Source organism: Charadrius vociferus, unplaced genomic scaffold (genome assembly GCF_000708025.1).
Source record: "Charadrius vociferus isolate BGI_N301 unplaced genomic scaffold, ASM70802v2 scaffold1171, whole genome shotgun sequence".
NCBI lineage: Eukaryota > Metazoa > Chordata > Aves > Charadriiformes > Charadriidae > Charadrius > Charadrius vociferus.
The window spans coordinates 62,739-88,011 of record NW_009646862.1 but is presented as its reverse complement, the minus strand read 5'-3'; the positions used below and the strand labels follow the sequence as shown (position 1 = coordinate 88,011).

General features: G+C 51.4%; 1 protein-coding gene across 1 annotated transcript in view; it reads right to left on the bottom strand.

The window, feature by feature from the left end:
• DAG1 (dystroglycan 1 (dystrophin-associated glycoprotein 1)) overlaps window positions 1–14,500 on the bottom strand; it is a 16,679-nt gene extending 2,179 nt beyond the window's left edge. Inside the window, exons 1-2 of the mRNA XM_009894361.1 lie at window positions 14,189–14,500; window positions 1–227 (exon numbers count right to left, since the gene is read on the bottom strand). The exon at window positions 1–227 is cut by the window's left edge and continues 2,179 nt beyond it. Coding sequence (XP_009892663.1) covers window positions 1–227; window positions 14,189–14,470 — 509 coding nt within the window. The 5' untranslated portion in view covers window positions 14,471–14,500. The remainder of the gene's footprint in view (window positions 228–14,188) is intronic.
• Between the last annotated feature and the right edge of the window lie 10,773 nt (window positions 14,501–25,273).

Below are 25,273 nucleotides of genomic sequence, written 5' to 3'. Positions count from 1 at the left end.
CCAGCCACTCGCACCGACTGAGGCTCGTTGTGGTCTTCTTGGTGGACCTCAACGGAGAAGACATTTGCGGTCTGTGGCACGTAGCTCCCGTTTGGGAAGGGCTGCAGCGTGGTCACCGAGATGTAGTGGACGCCCTTGTCTGTGTCAAGGGGCAGCCCTTCCAGGGAGCTGCTCTCTGCATTCCAGTGTAACCAAGAAGGCAAGGAGTCCTTCCCAGCTTCGGAGATCTACCAAACGAAAAAAGAAAGTGCTTTTAGAAGTACAGCATTAGGACAGGTTCTAGCAGCAATAACATTTAATTTAAAGGATTAAAGAAAAAAAAATCCAAAGCGTAACAACTGGGAAAGGAACATCCTGGCCAGAGCAGTGCAGCCCGTGTCTCCTCCTCTGCATGGTGGCAAGGACGAGCTCTGCGGGGTACACTGGTCCCAAAGGGCTTAAGGAGCCAAGGGAGGTCATAAAGTCCTGCAAAGGTCCCTCGCCTGCAGGCACCAGCTCTCTAGCACTCGCTGTGCAACCACTAAGCACAAGTGGTTCATTTTTTCAGAGGGCAGAAGGGGAGTTTAAGTCACAGGGACAGCTACGAAGCTGAGGGTGAGGTGACGTGAAATGACAGGGCCACTCCAACAACCGTCCTCTTCCCAATTCTTCTTTGTCCTCTCCTGTCCCTGCCATCTCGTTCCTTTCCTCACCTGATCACAACCGACAACCCCATTGCTCCAGCAGCTCAGCAGATGCTATGTTTTCCCTGTTAACTTTCAGCTTCGTCCCGCTGCCCCCAGCAGCCAGGCGAAGCTGGAGGGGCCAGAAGCTGGAAAACTATGGCTCAGAGTCCCCTGCCTGGTCGGAGCACGTCAGCTCTCAACAAGCAGCAGCAGCAAATCCCAAGAGCTATGCAGCCGCTTAAAACACGGCATCCTCCTGCGTTGCCAGAGGAACAGCAAGCCAGGGCCGAAGGAGGAAAGCGAACCCGACATCTGGTCCCCCCAGCACGGCAATGGCCAGTGTTGGCAGGCAGGGACACGGCGCACGGGCGCTGCCGGACATAGGGCGGCACACCAGCCTGGCTTTTTCCTCGGAGTTAGCTTAAAATGAAGGATTTCACTTTCATATAATAACTTGCTTCTGCAGACTAGAAGCAACGGGCAGCTTTGGCCCAGACTGCAGGCACCTCAGGACTCCAACACACTATTTACTACCTCGTTTAGGTCAACAGCAACGTTTTTTGGGTGGGTTTTTTTTTTTTTTTCCATGATTCGTGGTGTGGATTAGTGAAGCGCAGTCCAAGAGCACAAGTCTGCCCTTCAAACTGTGTGGCCCAACCACAGAGGCAACGTACGCAACGATGGCATTTCCATACGCTCCAGAGGAGGAGCGAGCCAGAAGTAACCTCGCTGTCTGCTTCTGCTTCCCAATTTATCCGTTTGTGCCCTTCTGAGCCCACCCCTTCCCTTCCAAATTCGGGTCCCCTTCCCGGGCAGCCCAGATCCACACCCTGCAGTTCTCCTGGCCATTTTGCTCATGTGAAGACGACCCTGGTTCTCTCCAAAATGTCACCAGCACGGCTGACACCCCGCCAAGGTGCTGTCCACCCCATGCAGGGGAAAGCCGCACGTGTCAGAGCCCAGGGGACTCCTGCCTCCTGCCCTGTGCTGTAGCTGAGGGTGGATGCAAACCCCCAAAACCCCTGTTCCCAGCAGCTGACATCCATCTATCTGTCCTACAGCTGATCACGAGGCACGGGGGAGCTGCACGCTCGCTCGGGGAGGTTGCCAGTGACATTTCCCTGGGGCCGTAGGTACCCCAGGGCGGGTAACTTGAGCTTCCGCGTCAAGTTGGAAAAGTTGGAAAGTGCCTCCCCAGGAATTCACCGCCACCTCTCCCACCCCAGGGCCTGGCAGCACCGCAGCCGGGGGCAGTGGCAGTGCCACCTGCCCTGGCAGGGCTTTCCAGAGCTCACCACGGGGTATCTCCCCCCACACCTCAAGGAAACAAGACTTTGTGGACCCCACAGAGATGAATTTAGCAGCCTGGTGGAGGCTCTGAGCTTAATGCAGTCCAATGCAGAGCTGCGCTCCAGCTCTTCTCCTGAAAGGGTGCTTTGGTTACTCTGCAATTCTGTACAGCTCATACATATTTCATAATTTATCCAAACACAAAGCTGGGTGAGGAGCTTTGCAAGGAAACCTGCTTGGCAGGAGTGCCCCCACGTCCGGCAGTGGGTGCAGAGATGGGCTGGTCCTGCTGGGGAAAGCCCCTGGGATGTACGAAGTGCGATGCCCGGTGCTGCAGGGCTGGGCAGAACACGAGTCCCGGGTACACCAAAAGACAGGGCAGCAGGGCTCACAGACTGCCCCCCGCTGTGGGTTTCGGAGCATTGAAGGGTCTGGCTGTGCAGCTCTGTAAGGATAACGTAAGACCCAAAAGCATGAGATAGCTTTTGTGCAAGAGCCGCAGAGGGTTTCGGCCACGACCGTAGGGGCAACACCCTCTCATTCCTCTCCTCTGCAAAGGATCAGCCCCGCTTTCGGCCAGCCTGGACAAGCTGGAGAGCACATCATGAGACACAGGCTGGGTACAGTTTATAGAGCAGAGTTTAAAGCTGTTAGCGCAGCTTTTAGTTAACTCCTCAGCAGCAATGCCAGAGAGCAGGAAATTAAGATTCCTGCCCTTAGCAGATGGAAAAAGCCACTCCACAGGCCCTACACCCCAACGCATCCCACCTAAACCGAGGTGCCGAGATGTGAACATCCTTCTACTCAGCCTTGCTGTCTACCCACGTGTCTGGCAGAAAACAGGGGGTTTTGGCAGCGCTACGGCTGCGTGCACCCCCCCCGGCAGCAAGAACAGGAGCTGCTTTTACCCCAGCTAGCCCAAAGGAAAACCAGCCCTTCACCTGAGATGGGCACACAGGAACAAAGGACCAAATTGTCCTTCCTTGGCATCACTTCTGCCAAGGGAGGACAAAGGCAGGGTGTCATCCCGCCAGGCCAGAACCAGGCTGAGCTGCGCTCGTGTTTCTTTTAAAAAGAAAAAAAAAAAAAAGTGTAATTTCATCACACTCTCTAAAAAATGTGATGGCGGGACAGTGCCCAGTGCAATCCAGTGTCTACATCAGCAGGAGCTGGATGGTGCCACTCTTTACCCCCTTGTGCCAAACCTGCCCATGGGGAGGAGGACGGGCAGGGCTGGGCGCACGTTAGGGACAGAAACGTCGGGAGCCAGGACAAAGCCGCAGCGTTATTGAGGCTTACAGAATCAAGAAAAATTAAAAGTTTAATAGCGAGTGGTTAAATGCAGGCCGAAAGCGTAATTTCAGGCTACGTTTGGAACAAATCTTCTCCCTCCATGCACTCCGCGAAAGCCCTTAATTACAGGCTCACACGCTCCACACGCAGAGCCGTCCCTGCGAGCCGGGGTTTGCTGCTGCCCCCTCCTCCCTGGGCACCGCACGGGACTGGAGGAGGAGATGTACAACGAGCCTTGCCTTTAATCTCATGTCACAAGGTGAGTCTCTCTTCAGTCACATGTTTGACAGCCAAACGCACTTAGGAAAGATGGCCAAACTCTCATGCAAAAAGGACAGTGAGAAGGGCACTAGCCAGGCTGAATATTTCCTCTTGGAAAACCATTTTTACTCTACAGTTTACACGTGGGCTCACGTTCTTAAGGGCCCATGCTAGAAAATGAAATTGCAGCAAGACAGATTCACATCGAAAACTAGGCTCTCCCCCCCCCAAAAAAAAAAAAACCCAACAAAAACAGGCCAGGCAATCACCTGCTGGGACAACTTGTTCTAGCAGGGATGCGACGGCTGCAAAACATTTATAAACCCACTTAAAACTTGATTTAAAAAGAGCTGAGCTGGTTCAGCTGCATTCAACCTGCCAGGAGATGTGGACTGTTTCTAAGGGTTGTGCAAGAGGTGATTAAGAAAAAAATCAAATTTATGTGTATTACGCCTGTGAAACCCATGAAGATGCCTGTGCCTCCCCTGGGAAACCTTTGGGAAGGCGACAAGTCACAAGCGTTGGACCTCACGGCTCCGCTTTAAACACAGTGAATGCCCTGGCAGCAGAATTCATCCATGTTTGCATGACAAAGGAAGAGTCCCTCAAGATTAGAGTAACTAATCAAAGCGGTTATCAGGCTGAATAAAAATACTTGTTCCTAAATGAATGCTGACCAGCAAAGCCCTCCGTGCGGGTCTGTCCCGGTCGCTGCTGTGTTTTGTGGTGGTGTAAAACCGTGTGCGGGGAGCCCTGGACTCTGTTCTACCAATGTTTCCTTCAAATATTGCTTCAAAGGGTATTTGTTAAGGCTATGCATAGTTAATGATTTGGGATCGCTGGTTTTCATGTCAAAAGTTTCCCAGTTTTCTATGTACGCAATAAATATCAGCCTTAAGCCCTGCCATTCCCCTCCAGGGGTCTGGTTTCAAAAATAACTCTTCCGTTGCTCAAAAAAAAAAAAAGGCTCTCTTTGTTTTCCAATTATTTGAGATAATTGTAAATGAATGCTTATCGGCTAAAGATTACACAGGCCCGGCAGTGTATTGAAGACCATTAAAAACACGTAGCCATGTTTTAAATACATACAGTGGTCTGGCTGGTTTTGAAGACCTTGTTCACAAAGTCCTTTCAGATATACACGGCCTGTTATTTTTAGGCCAGCCGAGAGCAGTCAGCTCATGAAAGAAGATAGCTCGGTTTGATTTGTTTTCTTAAACTTGGATCTTAAAGCCCTGTAGCCAACAAGACAAAGATAAGCAAAGGAGCAGCGAGGAAAACTGCTGCCTCTGAGGGAACTCAGGCGAAAACCGCATTCTGGCCTGCAAGAGTGCCCTCTAATCCTCCAAGAATTTAGTTCTCCTCCCGACAAATTCTCCAAAAAGGAGGCAGCGAGTTCTTCGCCAGGAGACAGGTATCGGAGGATCCTGCCACAGGCCTCCCTTTGGCACACCGGGATGAAATCCTGGGGGTATATGATGGGATGTCCCCAGCCTTTGCTGCCAGACCTCCTTCCCGTGGGGGGGCAGCAGCAGCAGCCAGGGACTCCTCTCCTTCCTGCGCCCTTTTCAAAATCAATCCTAAAAAAATTCCCGCCTGCTTTTGGTCAGTGGTGAGCATGGATAACTCCTGCAGCTCTGCCAGATCTCCCACCGCCCCCTTCTCCTCCGTGTCCAGCTGTTCCGGAGAGACAGACCCCGTGCCAGCGATTTCATCTGGAGTATAATTACCGGTGACAATTTACCGTACGACAGTCTCCCCTTCTGGGTTGCTCCTTCAGCGTTACCCTATCACACATGGCCAATAATGGAAAATACCCCGGCTGAGCCCTCCCTACATCTGAACAGAAGGCAAGCTGAACTGTGCTGGAGCCATCTGACCCAACCGGTGTCAAACCAAGTCTGCAGCCCTCCGGCTTCTGCAAGCAATTAACCAGCAGGGCAGGGGAAAGAAACTGGAAAGAAAGACAATTCAAATGCAAATATAGCTGCAGAGAAAGAGGCAGACCTAAGCTGTTTGCCTAAGCCCAAGCTTCATCTTAACCCCCTGCTAATGCGGCAGCAGAAGCAACAGGCGATCTCAGCCCCAAACCAGACGTGTGGGCAGGCAGATTTTTGGGCTGCCTTGTCCCGCATGGGCCAAACAAGTGGTGGTAGAGACATGGGTTTCACACGTGCTCCAGTGCTGCTGGAACCGCTGGCACTGCAGTTTCCCTCCCTGGAGAAGGTTCCAGGGAGACCTTATTGCGGCCTTTCAGTCCCTAAAGGGGGCCTACAGGAGAGCTGGGGAGGGACTTTTTACAAGGGCCTGTAGTGATAAGACAAGGGGGAATGGCTTTAAACTGGAAGAAGGTAGATTTAGATTAAATATTAGGAAGAAATTTTTCACTTTAAGGGTGGTGAGGCACTGGAACAGGTTGCCCAGAGATGCTGTGGCTGCCCCATCCCTGGAGGTGTTCAAGGCCAGGTTGGACGGGGCTTGGAGCAACCTGGGCTGGTGGGAGGTGTCCCTGCCCAGGGCAGGGGGGTTGGAACGAGATGATCTTCAAGGTCCCTTCCAACCTAAACCATTCTATGATTTGTAGAGCTGGCACAGCCAACCTGGAGCCAAGAGAAAGGATGAGAACATGGGCTGCAGGCTCCCGGTCAGAGGATCAAGTCCTTTTGGAAGGCAGGCTCTGCCCGTGGGTCCATCAGATGTGTTCCTCTTCTTCACCAACATGAAGATGGAGCCAGCGACCGCAGGCGTGGGGTGTACACGTGGAAAAACCGTCCGGGCACCACTACCCGGGGCAGGTCCTGCAGCAGCAGCTGCATTGCGTTGGGGAACACGATGGCTCAAGGCAGGAGCTGGACAACCCTCAGACCACAACAGCCACTTCTCTTTGGCCCCAAGGAACAGCCCTGACAGGGAGGCTTGCCTGTATGCAACCAGGAGATGATTGGAGAAGGAGCCTGCAATCTTACATCTCTCTCCCTTCCTTTCCTCAAATACAGCAGAACTGCTAACCAGGACATTAGAGACAGGTCTTGCCAAGAAACACAAGGCCCGGAAAACAGTGGTGAAAGGAGGATGGGCACCTCTCGAAGCCTTCTGCTCGCCGGGCACAGCAACGGTGCCACTGCACAGTGCTGCACTGTGAGAAAGCTCAGTCTGAAGAAAGGAAAGTTGGATTTACTTGGCACAGCGAGGAGGGAGGAATTGCAGCACATGCACTTCCGTGCGGAGGGGACCGCCGATAACCTGCCGGAGCTTTTGGGTATCTGCAGCAGACAGCGCTCTTCTGAGCAGCCGCACGCCTGGGACGGAAGATGCAGGAACTCACGGACAGAAACAAGCTGCTCCAGGGCATTTCACGCAGATGCATCTGCCCCTGGAAGTCTAAAAACAGCCCAGAGACTTCACTGGCTCTCAGAAGTACGTCAGCCTCGGTGACCCTGAGTCTTCATTACCAGCAGGAGCTCACCACCTCTGTTCAGAGACCGAAAGCTATATGGGAACAGCCGGTAATTGGCGCTGCCTTTGTGCACAGGGTAGGTCAGGACAGTTAAACTAACCCCACGTTTTGGCTGCTCCCAGCCAAAACCCTGCAAATGCTCTTCCTGCACGTCTCCCTAGACTGAAGCTGTTGCCTTAGAAAAAAAAAAAAAACAAGAAACCTTTCAGCTCAGAAAGCAGAGCTCAGGGACAGCAAGGCTGCAGAGGCTGTGTCACAGGTCCTGGCCCAGACTTCAAGTTCAAAACTTCAGTCCCCAAAGGATCAGGCAGCAAAGCCACTTGAAGGAGCTGCTCTATTTTTACACACGCACGTGAAAACCCAAACAAGAAGTTTACGTGTCTGCTGCTCATACACACTTCCCAGCCACGGAGCGGGCAGGCGAAGCCTCACGCGCGGCAAGCAACTCCCCCTCCTTTGGGGATGCCGGCGCGGGGCTGTGCCGTGCTGCATGGCCGCAGCCTGCCCCGAGAGCGGTGCTTTGTCTCACCGACTTCAGTAAAATGGCTTCGCAAGGGCGCAGGGCGAGCGGCTACGCCCAGCTCATGCCATCCTCGCATACTCCTACCATGACGGCTTCTTTTCCAGATGCGCCTCTGTGTTTGCTATAAGGGCACTATTCAGCGTCCCACTCTCCCTGGGCAAGGGAACACAACAGCTGTTTCACTGGGAGGTCACTACAAAACATTGAGTGTCCCAAGAAATCCTCCTTTCATCGGTCCATGCGAGCAGCTTGGAAGGATTTGTTTAGCCTTATTGTTGGAGGGGGAAGGCGCAGCCCGCCCGCGCCAGGGCTGGGGTCAGCACGGGCTGCCCACACCCCGCTTTCTCCCTTGTTCGGGGAGGCGAGCGCGGGGCAGGAAAAGCCTCAAACAGCTTAAAACAGAAAAATAAAAAGTTCAGCCGGGCTCTTCTTTCAGTGTGACTTTTTTTTTTTTGTAAGTGAAAGGCCAAAGGGAAGCAAAAATACCACACAGCAGGGATGCCAAGCGCTGGGGGTTTAAGCGCTGCCGCCGCCGCCACCGCGCAGCTAACCAGCCCCGGCAATTTATTCCTGCCATCAGCAGATTGCTGGAAAGCTGGCACTCAAGAGCGCGGCAAGGAAAGGCGAGCCAGATCCCGCAATCTCAGGTCGGCTCCTTCGCAGGATTCTCCTTCCCGTCGCATTCTTCCGTCTCCCCGGATGCTCAGGGCAACAACCCCTAAAAAGAGCAGGACAAAACAAGGAACTTCCCCAGCCCGCCTGAAAAAAAGCTAGTTTATAATTAGATTGAGTCACATTTTCCACTCCTCCAAATTCAGAGCTTGTTACTAAGCACGCACTGAAAATGCCAAAATTCCCCGACTCGGTCTCGCTGCAGGAAAAAGATAAGCAGCCCCCTCGCCCCCCTGAGCAGAAATCTTATCAGCTCATCTTATCGCCAAGATCGCAGCATGGCAGCCACGCAGAGAAGTCCTTTGCCTGGACCTGTTCCAGACGCTGCCATCTATCCCCACGCGCTGACCCATAAACAGCGGCTGGTGCTACACCTCCTGCTTAGTCAAAGTCCAAGAAAACCGGGGACCCCAGGGAGGAGGTGAAGCCCAAATGCTTTGACGCTGAGAGCTTCTCAAGATCTTCAACGTCATCCCAGAGACCCTCAGGAGCGCTCTTTGCTTGTCTACCTCCTTTGAGAAATGCCACTTTAATAAAACTCAGGTTCAGTTAAACTCTTTGAAATAAGGATCATTACAAGAGAAAAAAAACTAATTTGAAAAAAGAATAATAAAAAAAATAAATCGGTATTTCTTGTTTTTCTTCCCAGAAACTGAGCGTGCCCTGGCACTGCAGGGCTGGTTGCCAACATCCAAGCCCTTTGCTTCAGGGTCCGAGCAGGGCTGAGGCGCGCGGCACAGCCCCGGCCGCGGGGACTCCACGTCAGCACGCCTGTGACCCCATCTCCTCAGATCCTGTGTATAAAACAGGGTCCCTGAAGTCTGATGAGAGTAAAGCTGTTCAATAAAAGCCACTTCAGCAGACAGCAAATAGAACAACCATTGGAAAAAAACAGGCTCCTGCTTGGAGAGCGTGACTGCTTTTGGCCCAAATTAACATCCAACGCTCCGATAACCCCACAACCCCACTGCATAGTTGCACCCCGTAAATCAGCTACGTGAGTTAACACGGTTGTTCTGATCACGTTGCCACCAGCTATGTTTGCATCCAGCAATGGCTTCCTGTGGCCCCCACTAGACATTTCATCCATCTTCCCGACAAAGCCCTGGTGAGACCGTGCCCTTCAAAACCAAAAATAGTCCAGAGCCACAAAACAGCTGAGAATGGTTAAGACTTAGCTGTGCTCACCTGAGAACTCCTCCTTGGCCGCGGCTAACCAACCTGAGCAGATCTGCTCCGTGGGATCCATCCCATACCTAACGCTCCCAGGATGAAGGCAGGTCAGCAGCTTTACGTGTCTCCAAGGAAGACACAACAAACCACGTGCTCGCGCAGGGATGTGCCGTGGGAAGCAGCGCGCACCAGGAGTTTCTCTCCTTCCAGCATGCTTTATAAACCCACCTTATAACAAAAAGTCATTGAATTGCATGCCTTTACATACTGTAGGCATATGCATTTAGGATCTTGGACTGTGCAAGGGCTCAAATACCTTGTGGGTACACTGGTATTAACTGGAGGGAACTGGATTTATCCCTGAATCCCAATGGATATTGGGATATCCCATCGCAGGTATTGCCACAGCGACGCCAGTTAGTGACTGGATTTAATGTTCCGACCCAAGTGCAGCGCCTGGTGTTTCTGGAGAGGCGTTTGCAGCCCCGGCATCTCCCGTTCACTGCAGCCAGCTGAGAGAAACGCCGCTGCAGCCTCTGGCCCACAGCTCGGTGTCACAAAGCCCTCCTCGCAGACTTCTAGAGACGCCAGATGCTTTCAACGAGTTTCTGCACCAACTCAGATCAACGTCCTGCGCGCAGCATGGAAGTAATCGCCACATAAATACACACCTTTGCACGGTTTTTTTTTTCATGGGCCAAGCCCAGTGCCAGCTCTCCCAAATTGTGGCAGGGTATCACCACTGGTGGGATGAGCCACGCTTACTGCGACAGCCACCATCCCAAATGCAAAGGTGCTATCAGTGTTAGCGCCACTGTCCTCACCGTGATTATTTGTGTCATCACCCGGACAGCGATGACAGGCTTAGGTTTTGATACAAGAAAAACGGGACAATCTTAGAGACATCACTAGCAGACCTCACGGAGACCAAGATCGGCACTGCAAAAATCAACGATCGCGCACCTCGGTTAATGTCTGTCCTCTGCTGGGACCTCAACAACGGGAAGCAGGAAAAAAAAACCTACAGACCCGGATATTTCAGCTGATGGCAAGATGTGTGATCCAAAGTAAGGCAGACATGGAAACGCAAACAATTGTAGGATATATCAAACAAGGTTATTTATAGAAGAGAAAAAGAAAATTTGATGCCTTTATATGAGGCTCTGGTAGAATTTCATCTAGAGTATTTTGTATAGCTGTGGTCATGCAAACATAAGAAAAATAAACTCAAGCTGGAAGAGGTGCAGAAGACAGCTGCAAAGATGAGGAGAGGAAAAGAAAGCTTATTTTATGAAAAACACTAAAGAAGTTGGCTTGCTTAACCTAATAAAATCAAGACGGGGAATATGCCTGTCACTTATAAATACATAAAGGAAGTAAATATTATGAAGGTAGAATTGATTTAAGCCAAAGGGCAGCACATACAAATATTTCTAGCCATCTCTAAATTTAGGATAGAAGCTGCATTTTTAATCAGAGCAGCCAAATTCTGGAGCAGCTTCAAATGGAAGCCGCAGGAACAGGAAATCCACCTGGTCTTCGGCCTGAGCGTGATCTGTTCTTCAACAACAGGACACAGCTGAGAGGTAATGGGTCAGACTCCACACGGTCTTTGGTGGAACCAGGGTAAGGGGATCATCAGGCCAACGACGACTGATCGTGGTGAGGGTACCAGCACCAGTTCCCATCCCGCTCCAGGATCTGCATCTGATCCTGCATCTGCCAGGAGCTGGTGGGAACCTGCACAGCCTCCCACCACCCATCTGCACAGCAAAGGGGTTGTACGATATCAGGGAGATCGGATGTTTTAACCCAGCTCTTGTAAAAACGCCAAGGTTTTAGTGTCAAATGCGGCAGGAAGGGCTGCAAGCTGTTAACCCTTTGTGGGAGAGCGCAGTAAAGAGCTTTCACGTCCAAGACACCTTACAGAGAGCAGGAGAGCAATCTTGCAGCGAGGAGCCTCGCTGTAGTGAGGAAGCTACAGGACAGCATCTGCGCTGAACCCCCACCAAATTCAACAGCTGAAATACCCTCAAGCTGCAGCCGCCCTTCAAAGGACGTGTGCAGGAATAGCCCGACCATGGCACAGGGGAAGGAGGCTCCTAATTGCCAGCGCTGAGTTACGACGGCCACGAAGCCCTGCTGGCAGCTGGCTCTGAGCAACGCAGAAGAGAGACTCAAATAAAGGCACAAGGTAGTTGGGTTTTGTCTTTTTTTTTTTTTTTTTTTAAACTTCTTTTCTCAGCTTTTGCAGCTTGACAAGCTCCCTGAGCACATTAGAATAAACTTGCTTTTGTACTTCACCGTAAAAAAAAATAATCTCACCTGTTCTCCAGCAGCTTGGGGGTGGCAGGGGAACACCGGCGACTGCTTCCAGGAGCACATACCTGATTACGCACAGAGCCCACATATCTGTGCAGGAGTGCGTGCCTGCGAGGCACTCCTCCGCCACGCTGCAGATGCCTGGCGTTGTTTCCATCCCACAACCAAGTTTGCTGAGAAAAGTATTTTGTCTACAGCCGGCTGGAATCTGCTAACAAGCAGGGAAAGGAGCTGAAAAGCAGCTTCAAGGCGATTCCCACCGCAATACAAACTGAGCCTAGAAATAATCAGCGGGAATTATCTAGAAATGAAGCAATCACACCTTCTTCAGACTCCAGATGGGAGGCTCCTGGGAGTTTGGGGACATCAACTGTCAGCTTTTTTTTTTTTTTTTAAATATGAAATTATCACAAATTTCTTCAAAATTGAAGGGGACCGAGTATAGGCGACCACATCTCATTGTAAACTCCAACCCACTGCTTCATCTCAAAAGGCACCGCCCTTATTCTTTCTTATTAGGGTTTAAGTACACCGATCAGCAAGATCCAGAAATACTATGCTTTTACTGATCTGGCTGAGAAATGCAAGGCAGCCTGAGAAAGAGACCAGAGCAACTCGCCCTGAAACTTTCTGCTCAAACAAAAATGCACCCCAGTGCTCCAAAATTGCCTACGCAGTCCTCACCAGCCAGGAATCAAATCCCTGTAGCAAAGGTCGGCTGTGTTCAGCTGCCGAGACGCGTTCCCCGCAAGAGAGAGAGACCTTCCAGATACGCCAGCTAAGCAGGGCTGCTAACGGTGCCCTAGAGCCTGCCTCACTCTTAAAATCAATTTCAAGGTGAACAGATGCAACACGCACCCGGGCAAGCCCAGGGACAAGCGTGAAAATCGCTCCCAGAGTTTGTTGAACTAAACACGACCGGCAACTGTTGGGTCCTGCTCCAGCACAGTCCGTTTGTGGCTCTTCAGGCATCTGTCGGTGGTAGCAAAGGCGCCTCAACACCAAAGCAGCGGAGGTATTGTTTGAAGCTATCAGGTGGGGGGGGAAATACTCAGTCAGGACTTTCCTGCAGCTACTGGGGCTATCACAGATGACTTCTGTGCCACGAAGAGGAGGCAGAGGAAGCTGCGGTGTTATACAAACACTGAAAATTACTCCTGCCATCAAAGTAGCTATTAGACAACACCAGAACAAGCCATTCCGATGCAAAATCCCAAACCAAAGTTATCATTTCCGTAACACAAGATCTTGGGCTCACCACACCTGTCTGGACTCTTGCAGCCCGGTGCTATACAGGTGCCCCGCGTTCAGAAACCGGGCTTAAAGCAGGGCAGGCACCACCGCCTCCCGTCCGAGCCCATCTCCTCGGCCGCAGAGGCAGTTAGATGTCCCAGCCTTTGCTCTGAAACCAGTCCGTCCCCTTCTCCAGCTCCTCTAGCTGGGGGCTCACCCACCGCTTTCCTCCTCCCCAGCTGACCGTCTGTCGAGAACAGATGCATTCTTCAGATTTTCTGCCTACCACTGGCACATCATGGTCCCAGCACCCTCGCTGGAGCCACCGAGATCACGTATCTGGATCAAGATAATTGCGTGACAGTACGCAGAGCTGAAACAAACCTGCCTTCAGGGAGAAGCCGAGATGTCAGACTTTCTCCCAACTTGCTTCCCGTCTCTGATCTTCTGAGACACACCAGAAGGTTGCCTTTTTATAATGTTTTCTAAAAATGGATTTTTAAAACTATTTTTCAATTTTGCTCTTTGAAAAAAAAAATTTCCTGAGACTGGAAGGTAATTCTCTTTTTTAAGAGCAGAATTTTCTGAACTCCACGTGATGTAGGCAAGCAGATGCTGAGAAGACAACTTCTCAGCACCCTTCCAGGAAAAGGCTAAAGATGAGCACGTATGTGTTCGGCAGTGTGCCTACCCTCCTCTGGGCTATTTTGACGCTTTCTTGCCCTCAGGACCAATTCCTCGACTCAGTTTTCAGGTATCTGCAGTGCCAGCGGCATGAGGGTAACTCAGATAAAGAGAAAGGCTCCCATCTTTCCCAAGAGGACTTTGGGACGAGGTCAGGAGAGACTGTGTCAAAGGCAGCCCAGAGCCCCGCTGGCAGAACAAGGTCTATTTGTCTAGCAATGTTTTGTTACCACAGTGAAGCAAACTCCCCGAGCGTCAGAGCAGCAGTCCCCAGGGAATCTGTGGCTCCCCAGATCCCGAGACAACATCTCCTTATGAATGTGCCCATCGTTCCAGGGGCCGAGTATCTCACAGTTTAAATACAGCCAACAAACCTGATCAGTCATCCCCGAGGAGAGAAGTTTCCTCTCTTCATTATTAGAGGGAACTTTGTAATGAGGTGAGGACTTTCATTATTTATTTATTTATTTTTTTTTTAAATACTTCTCCCATAGTCCTACAAAACCTTAAGGCTGCTTCACAGCACCCTCGTGACCCAGCCTATTAGTGGAGCGACTAGCTTGACTCCTGCAAGAATACAACGGAAAATGAGCCTCAGGGAACGGCATTTCTCACCTGGACGATTTCTCCATTGGAAGCAATTAAATCCGTGGGGATGGAGACTCTGAAGAAGCGTCCCACCACAGCAGAGCTGTCCGGTATGCCCACCACGGCCGGCACAGTCTCCCGGAGGTCCGAGAGTATGGAGTGCATGGAGGCCTCCAGCTGGTTTTCCCAGTCCCGAACCACTTCTGCTGGCTCGCTGGGCCAGTGGCAGTGAGCAGAGGCCGCCAGCAGCAGCACGGGGAGCCAAGTCCTCCCCAGGAAAGGGGGCTGCAGAAGGCATCCAACAGTCATTCTTCCCGGCGGCCTCGGCAACAGTGCTCCAGCCGGAAAGGGGACCGCAGGGAATCTGCAGGCACCGCAGGGCAGGCAGAGGATCCACCAGTCCTTCACAGCAGCCTCATCCTAGGAGTCCTGGGAACCTGATTAAACAGAGGAAACCCAATCAGCACATTAATTACAATATCCAAGCCAGCCAGCTAATGCACACAGGCCTCCTTGCAAGGGACAGAGGGCTCCCTGCCACGCTAGCCTCGTTGTTTCAGCTTTTGTGATTTAACTCCAAGAGTTACCACTACCATTAAAGAGAGCAAGAGCTTTTCAGCTCCTCTTCTGACGTACAGCATCTCTAGAGAAACAAGATCCTCCAGGTTTTCCATGCACACCACCACGTTTTTGCTGCTCTGGAGCCACAGCATCCTGAGATAGCCACAAGAAGGGAGACGGTACCTGGGCAGATACAACCAAAGCCGAGAGAGCATAGCAGTAGTAGCTGACTTTCTGAGGCAAGCTGAAATCAGGCTGGGGCATCAGTGGTTTCAAACACCAGTTACCCTATACAAAGACCCCAAAAACCCTCTGGTACTCCAAAGCTGCCATCTCGACAGTGTGATGCACAACAGATGCTTCTGCTCCTCTGACCCATGAGCCAGGCCCCCTCTCAGTTCCAGCTTTTGGCATTAGCCAGCACGTTTAGACATTTTGGGACCAGCAATATGCACCCCAAAAATCACACCGGAGTAAGCTATGCACACGCTGCTACCCGCCGTCCAGCTCCCTGCTGCTTGCACAGCTCACCCGTCCCCACACTGCCAAGAAACATCTCCAGCTCTCCCTCACTTTGCTGTTTTCTTCTTTCATTTGGTTCCTGCCCATCCTCACCCTCCCTCTGGTCCCCTGGATCACTGCTCTGCTCTCCCTCCTCTGTTTCTCTGGTGCATCATTTCCTTCTCTTCCCGAGCTGCTTCTCCCTCCAGACCGTGTTCAGCCATGGCGTCCAGGAGTCACAGATCTGTACGCACCCCCGTGTTCCTCTTCACAGCCTGTCTGCAGGAGAGCAAGTGGGTTCACAGAAGAGGACAGAGCCACCTGGGTGGCTTGGCACCATGGACCAAGCACGCCCCACACGGGTGTCGCTCAGTCCCCCGGGACTTGGGTCCCTCGGGTCAGGCACTCGCGTGTCTTGAGCCAACTCCTTTTTTCCAGGCTGAGAGAGAAGCGGCTCCAAATTCCCAGAGCAAACCCAGCCCGGCTTCTAACCACTGGCTCCTGGTCCTCTGAGCATGGCCTCCGATTTATTTGAGCCCGTTCCAGCTGCGTTATAATAGAATAATAGAAGAGAGAAGATTTGGTTGCTCACCCTAAAACCTTCACTCCAGGGAAGCTGAGAGGTAGCGTGCAAGGACTAGCACACCCTCACCCCTCGATGGGTGTTTTCACACTCACGCAGAGGGGCTGACATCTCCCATCCCAAGGCAGCGGACCCAGTGAGCACAGTCGCAGCCAGCAGAGAGGGCCGCGGGCAGCAGAAATTATGAGCCGAATGCAATAACCTCCGGCTACAGCATCGACGAGGCAGATATCTGATCTGACCGCTGTCAGTTGCGGAAAACCTGTCTCGAGTGAAAGGCAAGCGACAGCGGAGGCAGAATAACATTGCTGGAAACCACAAGAGAGATGGGAGGATGGTTGGCGTGAGACGCCAGCACCAGAAGAAAGCCCATTTCTTCACTGTCCTTTGTCCTTCTGACTGCCTGAACCAACTGGGACATGAATACGCCAGGGAAAACAACAGGGAAGCGAAGGTCAGGCTCTTCCCAAAGGCAACTGAGCACATGGTGGTCTTCACCTGGAGTGAGATGCCTAAGCTTCTTCTCTAGAGGTTATCATCACAAAAGATGACATGGCTCCATGGATAAGGACACGCCACACTTCCTACAGGGCACATCTACCAGCTCCCTGTGTGGTCAGAAGAGGATTCGACACACACCAATGGATTGTAGAAGAACCTACAGTCACCTCAGCAAGTCGATGGCTACCACAGTAGATGTCTGGTGGAGAATACCCAACAGGCTGTGAATGAGCTACAGAGATGGAGCAGAGATGGAGCAAGCAGCCTTCTGCAAGAGGTCCTGAGGAGGCCACTCATCATCACAGCACGAAATTGGGGGACTCTCATCTCTGCACAGTGTCTTAAATAAGCAGAGAGAGGAACCACCACCTTCAGCCTCCACAGAGTCTGGGGTACGGACACTGCAGTGATGACACCTTGTCTGAGCTACTTCTCCTGAAGCCTGCTTGTTGGAAAGTCCTGCTGCATGATGGACTAGAAACCAACCTGCACAGCAAGTACAGGCAAGATCAGAGACACGCCGGGAGCTGCGGGAGGAATGTGGCAGCAGCAGAACCCGGGAGCTGCTGTGGGGCCGAGATGCTATCAGCATGGAAACATGGCTGCCTCTCACAGCTGTGCTGAGCCTCCATACCTCACCAGAGGAGAAACGCCACAGACAACCAGACAGACACCCGGCGTACAACCACAGAGAGCTGTAAAGATGCCCGGAGAGGTTCGGCACCATGTCACAGCTGCAGCGGAGCTCATGTACGAGCGTGGCACAGCTCTGTGTTGCTCAGCCAAATTACGTGATCTGGCCTTGGGCGTTCTTTGTTGGATGGAGAAGAGAATTTGGGCAGAAAGGAGTTGGTTCTTGATATCTGTGGCGAGCAGGAGAGGAAGATGAAGTCATCACCGATTTCGGAAACAATTATCAGAGCAGGCAACAAATGCTGCCCGTCTGATACGCGCCTCTCAGCCAAGCAACTCACGCACTGGCCATGAAGATCTCACGTGATGCTCGCAGGTCGCACGAATTCAGAATTTCACTTCAGGGGAACTACAGAAGAACAGTCCCTGCGTATGGAAGCAGAGCACACAGGAGGTATAGGAGAAATACAGTAGCTGATAACAAAGGGAAAAAAAAACAGAAGAGCTGAGAACAAACTTGCACCACCAAAAAAAAAAAAAAAAATAATCTCTCAACACAGCTCCACCTCAACAAACAATGGACAGAAGCTGAACTGGTGCCAGCCTCTCACACTGTGTGCTAAGGAGGAAAGGCAGGGTGGTACAGCTCTACAGATAGCTGGAACAAGGTACTGCCGTGCAGTGCTGAGGTCCACGTGGACTATTGCTTCAAGGCAGAACGCTTTTTTGTCCTCTACCAAAAAACCAACAGTCCTGCTCAGCAAGTCTGCCGGCCACCAGCCCTGCAGGTCTCGATGCCGCTGCAGAACAGAGCAAACCGTACCTGCAGCGGGGGTGGAACAGCCACTGGGGACCTGCGTGGTGCCTCTGTAAAGTCCAAAAGCCCAAACCATTTCGTATAGTACTACCACGGGCAAAATGCAGACTGACTTTAGACAACCTCCCAGTAGCATGTGGAAGAAGTCAGAGTTCTGGATCATCGTCCGCAAACAGCGAGTGGCACGGCAAAGATTTCAACACTTCACACAAGCTCAAAACAGGGCCAAAGCCCAAACACAGATGGCATTCTGCAGTGGCCGTCTGCTGATCTCTGGGAAGCATCAGGCCATAGGGCCAACTGGCTTAGATGGCACTTTCAAGTTACACATAAAGGCGAGACCACCCCAGCTTCTCTACATGGCACGGTGCACCTTCTTCCAGCAGGATCTGTACTGCACAGTTCTGCAGAACAAACACAGAGGTTCAGGTTAGTCCTGAATTTCAGGATGTTTCGTTGCATCTGATCTTCTGAAAGAACCGACTTTCTCTTTATCCTCCTGCTTCAGTGAGAGCTCTTTTGGTCTCGACTTTGAGCCTCCAGAGCATTGGATGAGACATCAAAGTCAGTATCAACATCTGCTTCAGCCCTAGCGCTCGGTGCACGTGCCAGTGCTGATGCCTGATCTCCAGTGCCAAACCCCCATCTCAGAGACACGGAACTGGGCCCACTTGGTGAAGTTATGTTGATATGATGCTGCGCTTGATATGATGCTGACTTGTCAAGACAACGCTGGAGCTTGCTCCTTCTCCGTGCAGCTACAAGGCCCGCTGACATGTTAAGGACGTGCTCTACCTTCGTTATTCAGGAAAGCAGAACAGTGCAGACAGAAGATGGGGCTGAACGGAAGGACTGAGAGCAGGACCCAGTAGCTACCCACAGCCACAAATCTTCCCAGAGATCTTTCCTTCTGCCCACCGCAGAATCAAAAGCGTTGGGTCAGGGGAAGAGTTCCGGCAGCAGGAACGTGGCTGCCCTAGAAATCCCAGTTCCTCCGGGGCCGATTACACCACTGCTTCAGCAAGAACCAGTGAAAGTGAAGTCTCCGTCCAGCTGCGTCTAATCCAATTGCTCAAGCGCACAATCACATCACCGGGCTGCGGTAATTAATCACTGCCAGCATATTAATGCCGCTGAGCCTAGCATGCGGAAAGCTCAGGTAACTGCCGTGCAATTCTCTACCCTAGATAAGAAGGTATTTAGGAGAGTTAGGAGGAATCCCACTTACCTGATTGCTTATTTAACAGTATCCTCATTAAAGGAAGCGTTAAACAAGTGGCCTTTCTCTAAGGAAGCAAATTCAGACTCAGCTAAAAAGGGCCAGCGCAACTTTCCAGAACAGAGCTATTGTCTCTGCAAAGATCTCTTGTGCGTGTTTCCACAGGAGGATCTCTGGGCAAGTCCCGTCAGCTACCGCGCGTCTGCGTGTCAAGGCAGCAAGCGGGAGGAATGATGAAATCCGGCGTCACCGGCCAGGCACACAAAGATGGCACTCTGCCGTACACGCTCCCCGGTCCAAAACACGACAGCAGGCACCGACGGTGCCAGCCAGGCGGCACGGTCCCGGCGGCCGGTGCTCTGTGCACGTCTGCGCTGTGCTGAAGGAGTCTGGGGAGGGGGGCAGGGGGGAGAAAAGAGCTGGGAGGCAGCATGTCTGGGCAGAGCAGCCCACCACCAAGTTTATGAACTAATAGATACAGTCTCCTCAAGACTAAGAGCATGCCAGCCTGCAAGCCTGACACATTATACGCACAAAGAACACTCTGGAGCGTGAAATTTAGGAAGCAGTAAGAGTTTCCGCACTTGCCCAGCTCCGGACGTACCCTGAAACAAAGGCAACAGCCCCTCCAACAGCCGACGTTATAAGCTCTGGGAACGTGCTGCAAATGACTCTGGGGGTTACTTCCAACCTCAACGGCTTCAGCCACACACATTGGCAGAAGATGACCCAGGCTCCAGATGCTGCTGTGCCCGGGATGAATTATGGAAAGGGACGTACAGGAGGGCAAAGAGCACAGAGACGCGTTCGTCGCGCACAGGCTAACCGGCATGCAGGGAACGGGCAAGGCGGAGGAAGGAAGATTCCCTGCTAGCCACAGGTCCCGACTCTGCCGTGCTCAGAGCTACAGCACCCCGTCCCGCACGGCGCTAACCAGGCACCTGCGGGGATGGTGGCTTCACACCCGAGACTGGATGCCTCTCTAAAAGACAAGTTCATTCACAAGTTTTTGGCTTAACGCTGCAATCACAGCTGCCTGCCTATTAGCCAGGCGTACATCAAACCCAAAGTAGCAGGCATCAGAGGTCAGACTGCAAGAGGAAAGCTGCTCAGAGAGCCCCAGATCAGCGCTCCTGAAGTCCCTGGAGCCCCTTCCACCCATAGCCGGTAGACAAGCTTGCCGTCGTTGGCTGGTCACCCCAGACGCCATCAGTCCAGGAGGTACAAACCAAGCCGTACTCGATTCTTTGCCCTAAAATTGCATTTGAAGACGCTCTACCACAGCTATGCCCACCCTCTATTGTCACCAAGTTAAACGCCCAACAGAACCAAAACCTAGCCCGAAGGACATACATAAAAAAAAAAAAAAAAAAAAAGATGCTTTTTTCAGTCTTGTCCCTTCTTGTGTTTCTGCATTGCTTGTCTCCACCACATCTGGTGTCAGTAACAGGAAACCTGGACACTGAAAAACAATCTAGGGTAAAAAAAAACCAAACAAAAACAAAAAAACAAACAAACAAAAAAACCCCCCCAAAACAAAACCCAAACAAACCCAAACCAGCAGTGCTAAAATGTGTGCCAAGCAGGGAAACAAGCAGCACCCTCCTGCTGGCAGGGAACTGGGCTGTGAACTGTCACTGACTTGTTGCTTCAAGTCACCCACGCCACCAGAGGCTTCGCAAAGCTTGTACGGGAAGTGGTCACAGCAATCGACGCCTTGCAGCGGTTTTTATTCTGCTAGAGTAAGCACCAAGTTATTTAACTTTCTTGTCGCTTAATGGAAAATAGTAGAAAGCTTCCTCTTCCTTTTGTTTGAAAACTACAGTTTTGTGTCACCAAAGAAGGGATGAAGCCTTCCCACAGCCCTCTCATTGGCATCTCACACCTCCCCACAGCCAACAAAACCTGCTCACAGTTCTCCCCCAGCCGGGGACGCCGACCGATGTCTCTGCTCCGAGCGCTGAGCAAGCAGCGGTGGGAAGCTGGACCGCTCCGGAGACCACACGGGTTTTGTGTTTATTAAAGACATGCGATCTCCGGCACTTCCTGCGGAGAGAACACAGAGGCAGCTCCAAAATAGAGAGAAAAGATGCAAAAAGCAGAATTCCCCCCCCACATCCCGTATTGCATCTGCCTGTCCAGAAGCTGGGCCAGCCTACTGCCCTTCCCAGCTGGGGACTTTGCTCCCGGGAAGGGTTCTTGCCCTGGAAAAGGTAAGCACGGAGGATACGCAGCAGCAAGAGCTGTGGAGGGGAGGCAGCAGCAGAAGCACGAAGGACACAAGAGCCCTTCTGCCAGCCAGACAAGGAACGTGTTTTTCTTTCCCTGCAGAGTACATTTCCCCTTCAAGGTGCAGCGATAACATTCCTTCTGGAGGCAAGGTCCTTCCCCCAGCTCCCACCGCCCGAGGGGAGGCAGGAGGGGATGACTATGGTACCCACAAGCGCCTCTCCACTACGCGCTCAGACTTGACACTTTTTGCTGGAAGACCATACGGATGTCTCCCCGTTTGTCAGTCCTGCTCACCCGGCCCCTCGCGGCACCCGGCGCGCTACGTGTCCGATGCTCCAGCCGTGCCTTGAACGGCCGCTGCGCCTGGAGCCGCCGCGGTGACCGGCAGCCGCAGATTTTTGGCTGGGTGAGAATTTTGACTCTTTGATGAAAGTTTCGGCAACCACAATCAATCCCTTCCTCCCACTTTGTTATTCCCAGACAGCCAACTCAGATCGTATCTTCAAGTGCATTCAGTTGAAAGGAAACTCAGATATTATCTTCCCAAGTATTTAGAAGGCCTCAGAGATCATTTTTTCCCCTGTAATTACAAACATCGCAGTCAGGTAGAACTGCCATTTTCCTGGCTGCTGGCAGCAAGCAAATTAGGATATAAACACCCACCAAGAAGCAGAGGACTCCAAATAATCACTGAGGACAGCTTCGCATGTTAGACACCCTCTGAGCGAGCCCCGTCTCGAGGGAGGGCTGGCAGAGAAGGGCAACGGGGACCATCAACACGAGAAAATGGATCCTGCCTAGAGGAAACTGGAGGAGAACAAACTGGGATGCACTGGGGCATGATGGTGATGGAGAATGAGAGCACATGCTCTCCTCTGATGAAAGGACCAGAAGCCAAACTAACCCAAACCAGGCTCAACCCCCCCCCCAAAATGAGAGTTTTCTTCCCAGGACCCAATGAAGTTGCGAAGATGAACGTTCAAACTTCCTCAAGGTTAAAAGAAAAGGGTGGGACGGGACAATTTTACAGGAGGCAGAGTTACCAAGGCAGCGTTTCTGGCTCAAGCAGCGCTCCGTGACAGATAGCAGGATCCCGGGACGGCATTCAGGGAAACGACTCGCATTCCTCTCCAGGCACCTTCTCCCGGCTGTTATTGGAAATGGCATATAGGCTAAATATACAGCTGTAGCAGGGCAGAGCGAGGGTCTGTCCGCCTAAGGGCATGCAGTTCAACCCGGCTTTGGTTTCCAGCACATAGCCAGCCAGAGAGAACCCCTCAAAACTCTACTTGTAACCCCTGGTTTTGTCTGGAAACAGAGCGAGAGTGTAAAAATCCTAGTATTTAATTCTATGTTTAAGGGAATGTAAGCTAAAGGGAGTACTAAATTCCATAGGAAATTAAACTACAAAAGGTTAAAACAAAAAACAACAACAAAAAAAGATGGGACCAAGCCCCTTCCATACAAATGCTATAAAAATGCGTATTTTGAAGACAAACACGACAGGCATGTATATATATACATGCACACAAACGCTTTATCAGTTTCCAAGATTTAGTAAAAAACAGAACTCAAGGCACCAAGATAAAACAGGCATTTTTGACTCTAGATTTCTCTTTTGTCAGGGAAGCTTTGTATCTTGCTGAATTTGCTGGAAATTAATGCCGAAGTGAAGACAGTGGCGTTACAGAAAAGCATTTTAGCAGAAGCCATCCTGCGGGAGAGCCTGGGACGGAGGAAAGCCAGGCTGGCAGCAGCGCCTGGGTAGGCAGCTGATAGAGACGAGACCAAAGCATCACTCCGAAAAATTAGTGCCATTTTAATTTGGACCACGAAACAGTTATCTCACTGGTTAGCGTACGCAAGGCAGCAGACCAGTCCCCATGACACCGCACGCAGATTTGAGGAGCGCGAATTGATAGAAACACTGGAAATAAAAGCCTTAGGACTTGAGATAATTGCCCAGCCCTCCACAGGCTCACTGTAACATAGCAGCTTGTCTGCACTCAAGTCTGATTCGGGGCTCTCTAGAAATTATTTACATGGGGATCCAACTGGTTTTCACGCAAGTCTGCAGGGACAAAGCTGAGTTTTATATAGCTTTAAAACTAACATGGGTTTCTGTACCGAAATACAAGTCCTCAGGTATAGCAAGATCAGCCCAGACTGCCTCTGCCTTCCCCAGGTACACTAAGAAGAGCCCAGACTGTGTCTCAGCCACCCCCGTTTGTGAAAGGCACAAATGATTATTTCTCAAATAGCAAAATAAACTCTTATCAGAGGCGGCCTAACGAGGTACCTAGAGGACCCCTCAGCAGCTCTAGCCAGAAAGTACAGCTGAGGCACCACAGAGAAAGCGCAAACCGGCAGGAAGCAAGATATAAGGCATCACTTTTTAAATGCAAGGACCGCGAGGCATCAGAGCCCGATCTTGTACTCCTCGGCGGGCAGGTCACTCCCCAGCTAGCGCCGAAGGACATGTGCGAGAGCAGCTGGCGTGACAGTCACCACTGCGTGTCCTGTCCCCTGGTATCACTCACCATCCACCAGCTGTTTCAAGTCTAATTCACACCAGCTAACGACCTTTGATAGAAGTCACCCGGCTGGAAAGCAGGTTTCTATCAAAGTTGCTGCCTCAGAAACAGGTGTAAACCAAGGCACCATCACAAACTGGGCTGCAGGCTTTTCCTCCACCCTGTGCTCCCAAGGGACAAAATCAGCCACAAGCCTCCAGCAGCCCCCGAAATCTCAGCTGAAGCCTGGAAAAACAGTTCCTCCCTAAGCTGCCCCTGTTGTACTACGCAGGAGATGTTCTCTTCAGATGTAGTCATGAGCACTGAAACCAATGAGGCTAAAAAGATTTGCATCTCTTGCTTGATTTCTTAATTGAATTAAAGGCTGAACAAACCCCCTTATGAGGCTTCAGAGAATCCACATGGAAGAGAAACGACGAAAATCCTAATCAGAGAGGAAGCTTCCACTGGACATTTTGTCTTATTAAGTACTAAAAAGTCCACACACAGAGAGAAAGACCCCGAGGGATAAACTCCCACGACTAGCAAGGCAGGAAATCTCGCTAAAGTTTCTGCCATGGTTTGGCTTTCAGAGCACATCACACATTGCACAAGCCGCACAAGAGGAGAGGTGAGCTTCGGTGTCTCTTTTTAGCCAAAACTCTCCCACCTACCTTGCTGCCTTTTTTTTTTTTTTTTTTTTTAAATAAATAAAGGTATAAAGCTTTTTCTGTTAAATCAGCAATTAGAGGGGTGAAGGACAGACTCATGGGCAGGGTAGTCCTGCAAATCCCCTTCTTGGGAAACCTGATCATACTTCCAAATCCTGTTCTGAAGGAAACCCTTCCAAAGCTCCAGCTCTGGCAGTGCTCCTAAGCCTGGCCAGAGGGTTTGCGGCAGGACCCTTGTCCACATTTTGGCCACTCAACGGCAGAGCAGAGTACTTTTTTCATCACCAGAACAGCCCCGTGCATCAAGAACAGCATTCGGGTTTCCTTCCCTAGGACACACCATCACGGCAGCCACCACGCGCAAGCATCGGCTTTGCTAATGGTACCGAAGCAAGCAGCAAAGTGCCGGAGCACCCGAGAGCACGTAGCTCGGGCAGGTGTTCCTCCAGTTCGAGGAAAAAACAGCCCGAGGGCTGCAGGAACCAAATCTTAAAAAAAAAAAAAAATATCTTGATGAGGTCTCATATTCAAGAGTCACCTCAAAATGCTGTTTGGCTGGAGTGCTTTATGGAGAGGCAGCCACATTCCAAGGGTTTATAATCACCTTCTGGGTATTCCACAAAATTCCTCAGATAATGAAATATTTCAAGAAGGTCCTTGAAAAGCATTTAAGCACCATAATTTCCTATAGGCTGATGTCACAGCACTGGGGCTTCGGCACTAAGCAGAGGACTGGAAGGCAAGCTGTAGGATCTCTCCCCGACCTGCCAGCCGCAAGATCTGCTGCCGCTACCAAAAGGATGTAAAGCACAAACAGCTGATATTAAGCGGACTCACTAAAGAAGGCAAGCAACGCCAACAAAAAGCCATTTTCAGCATTT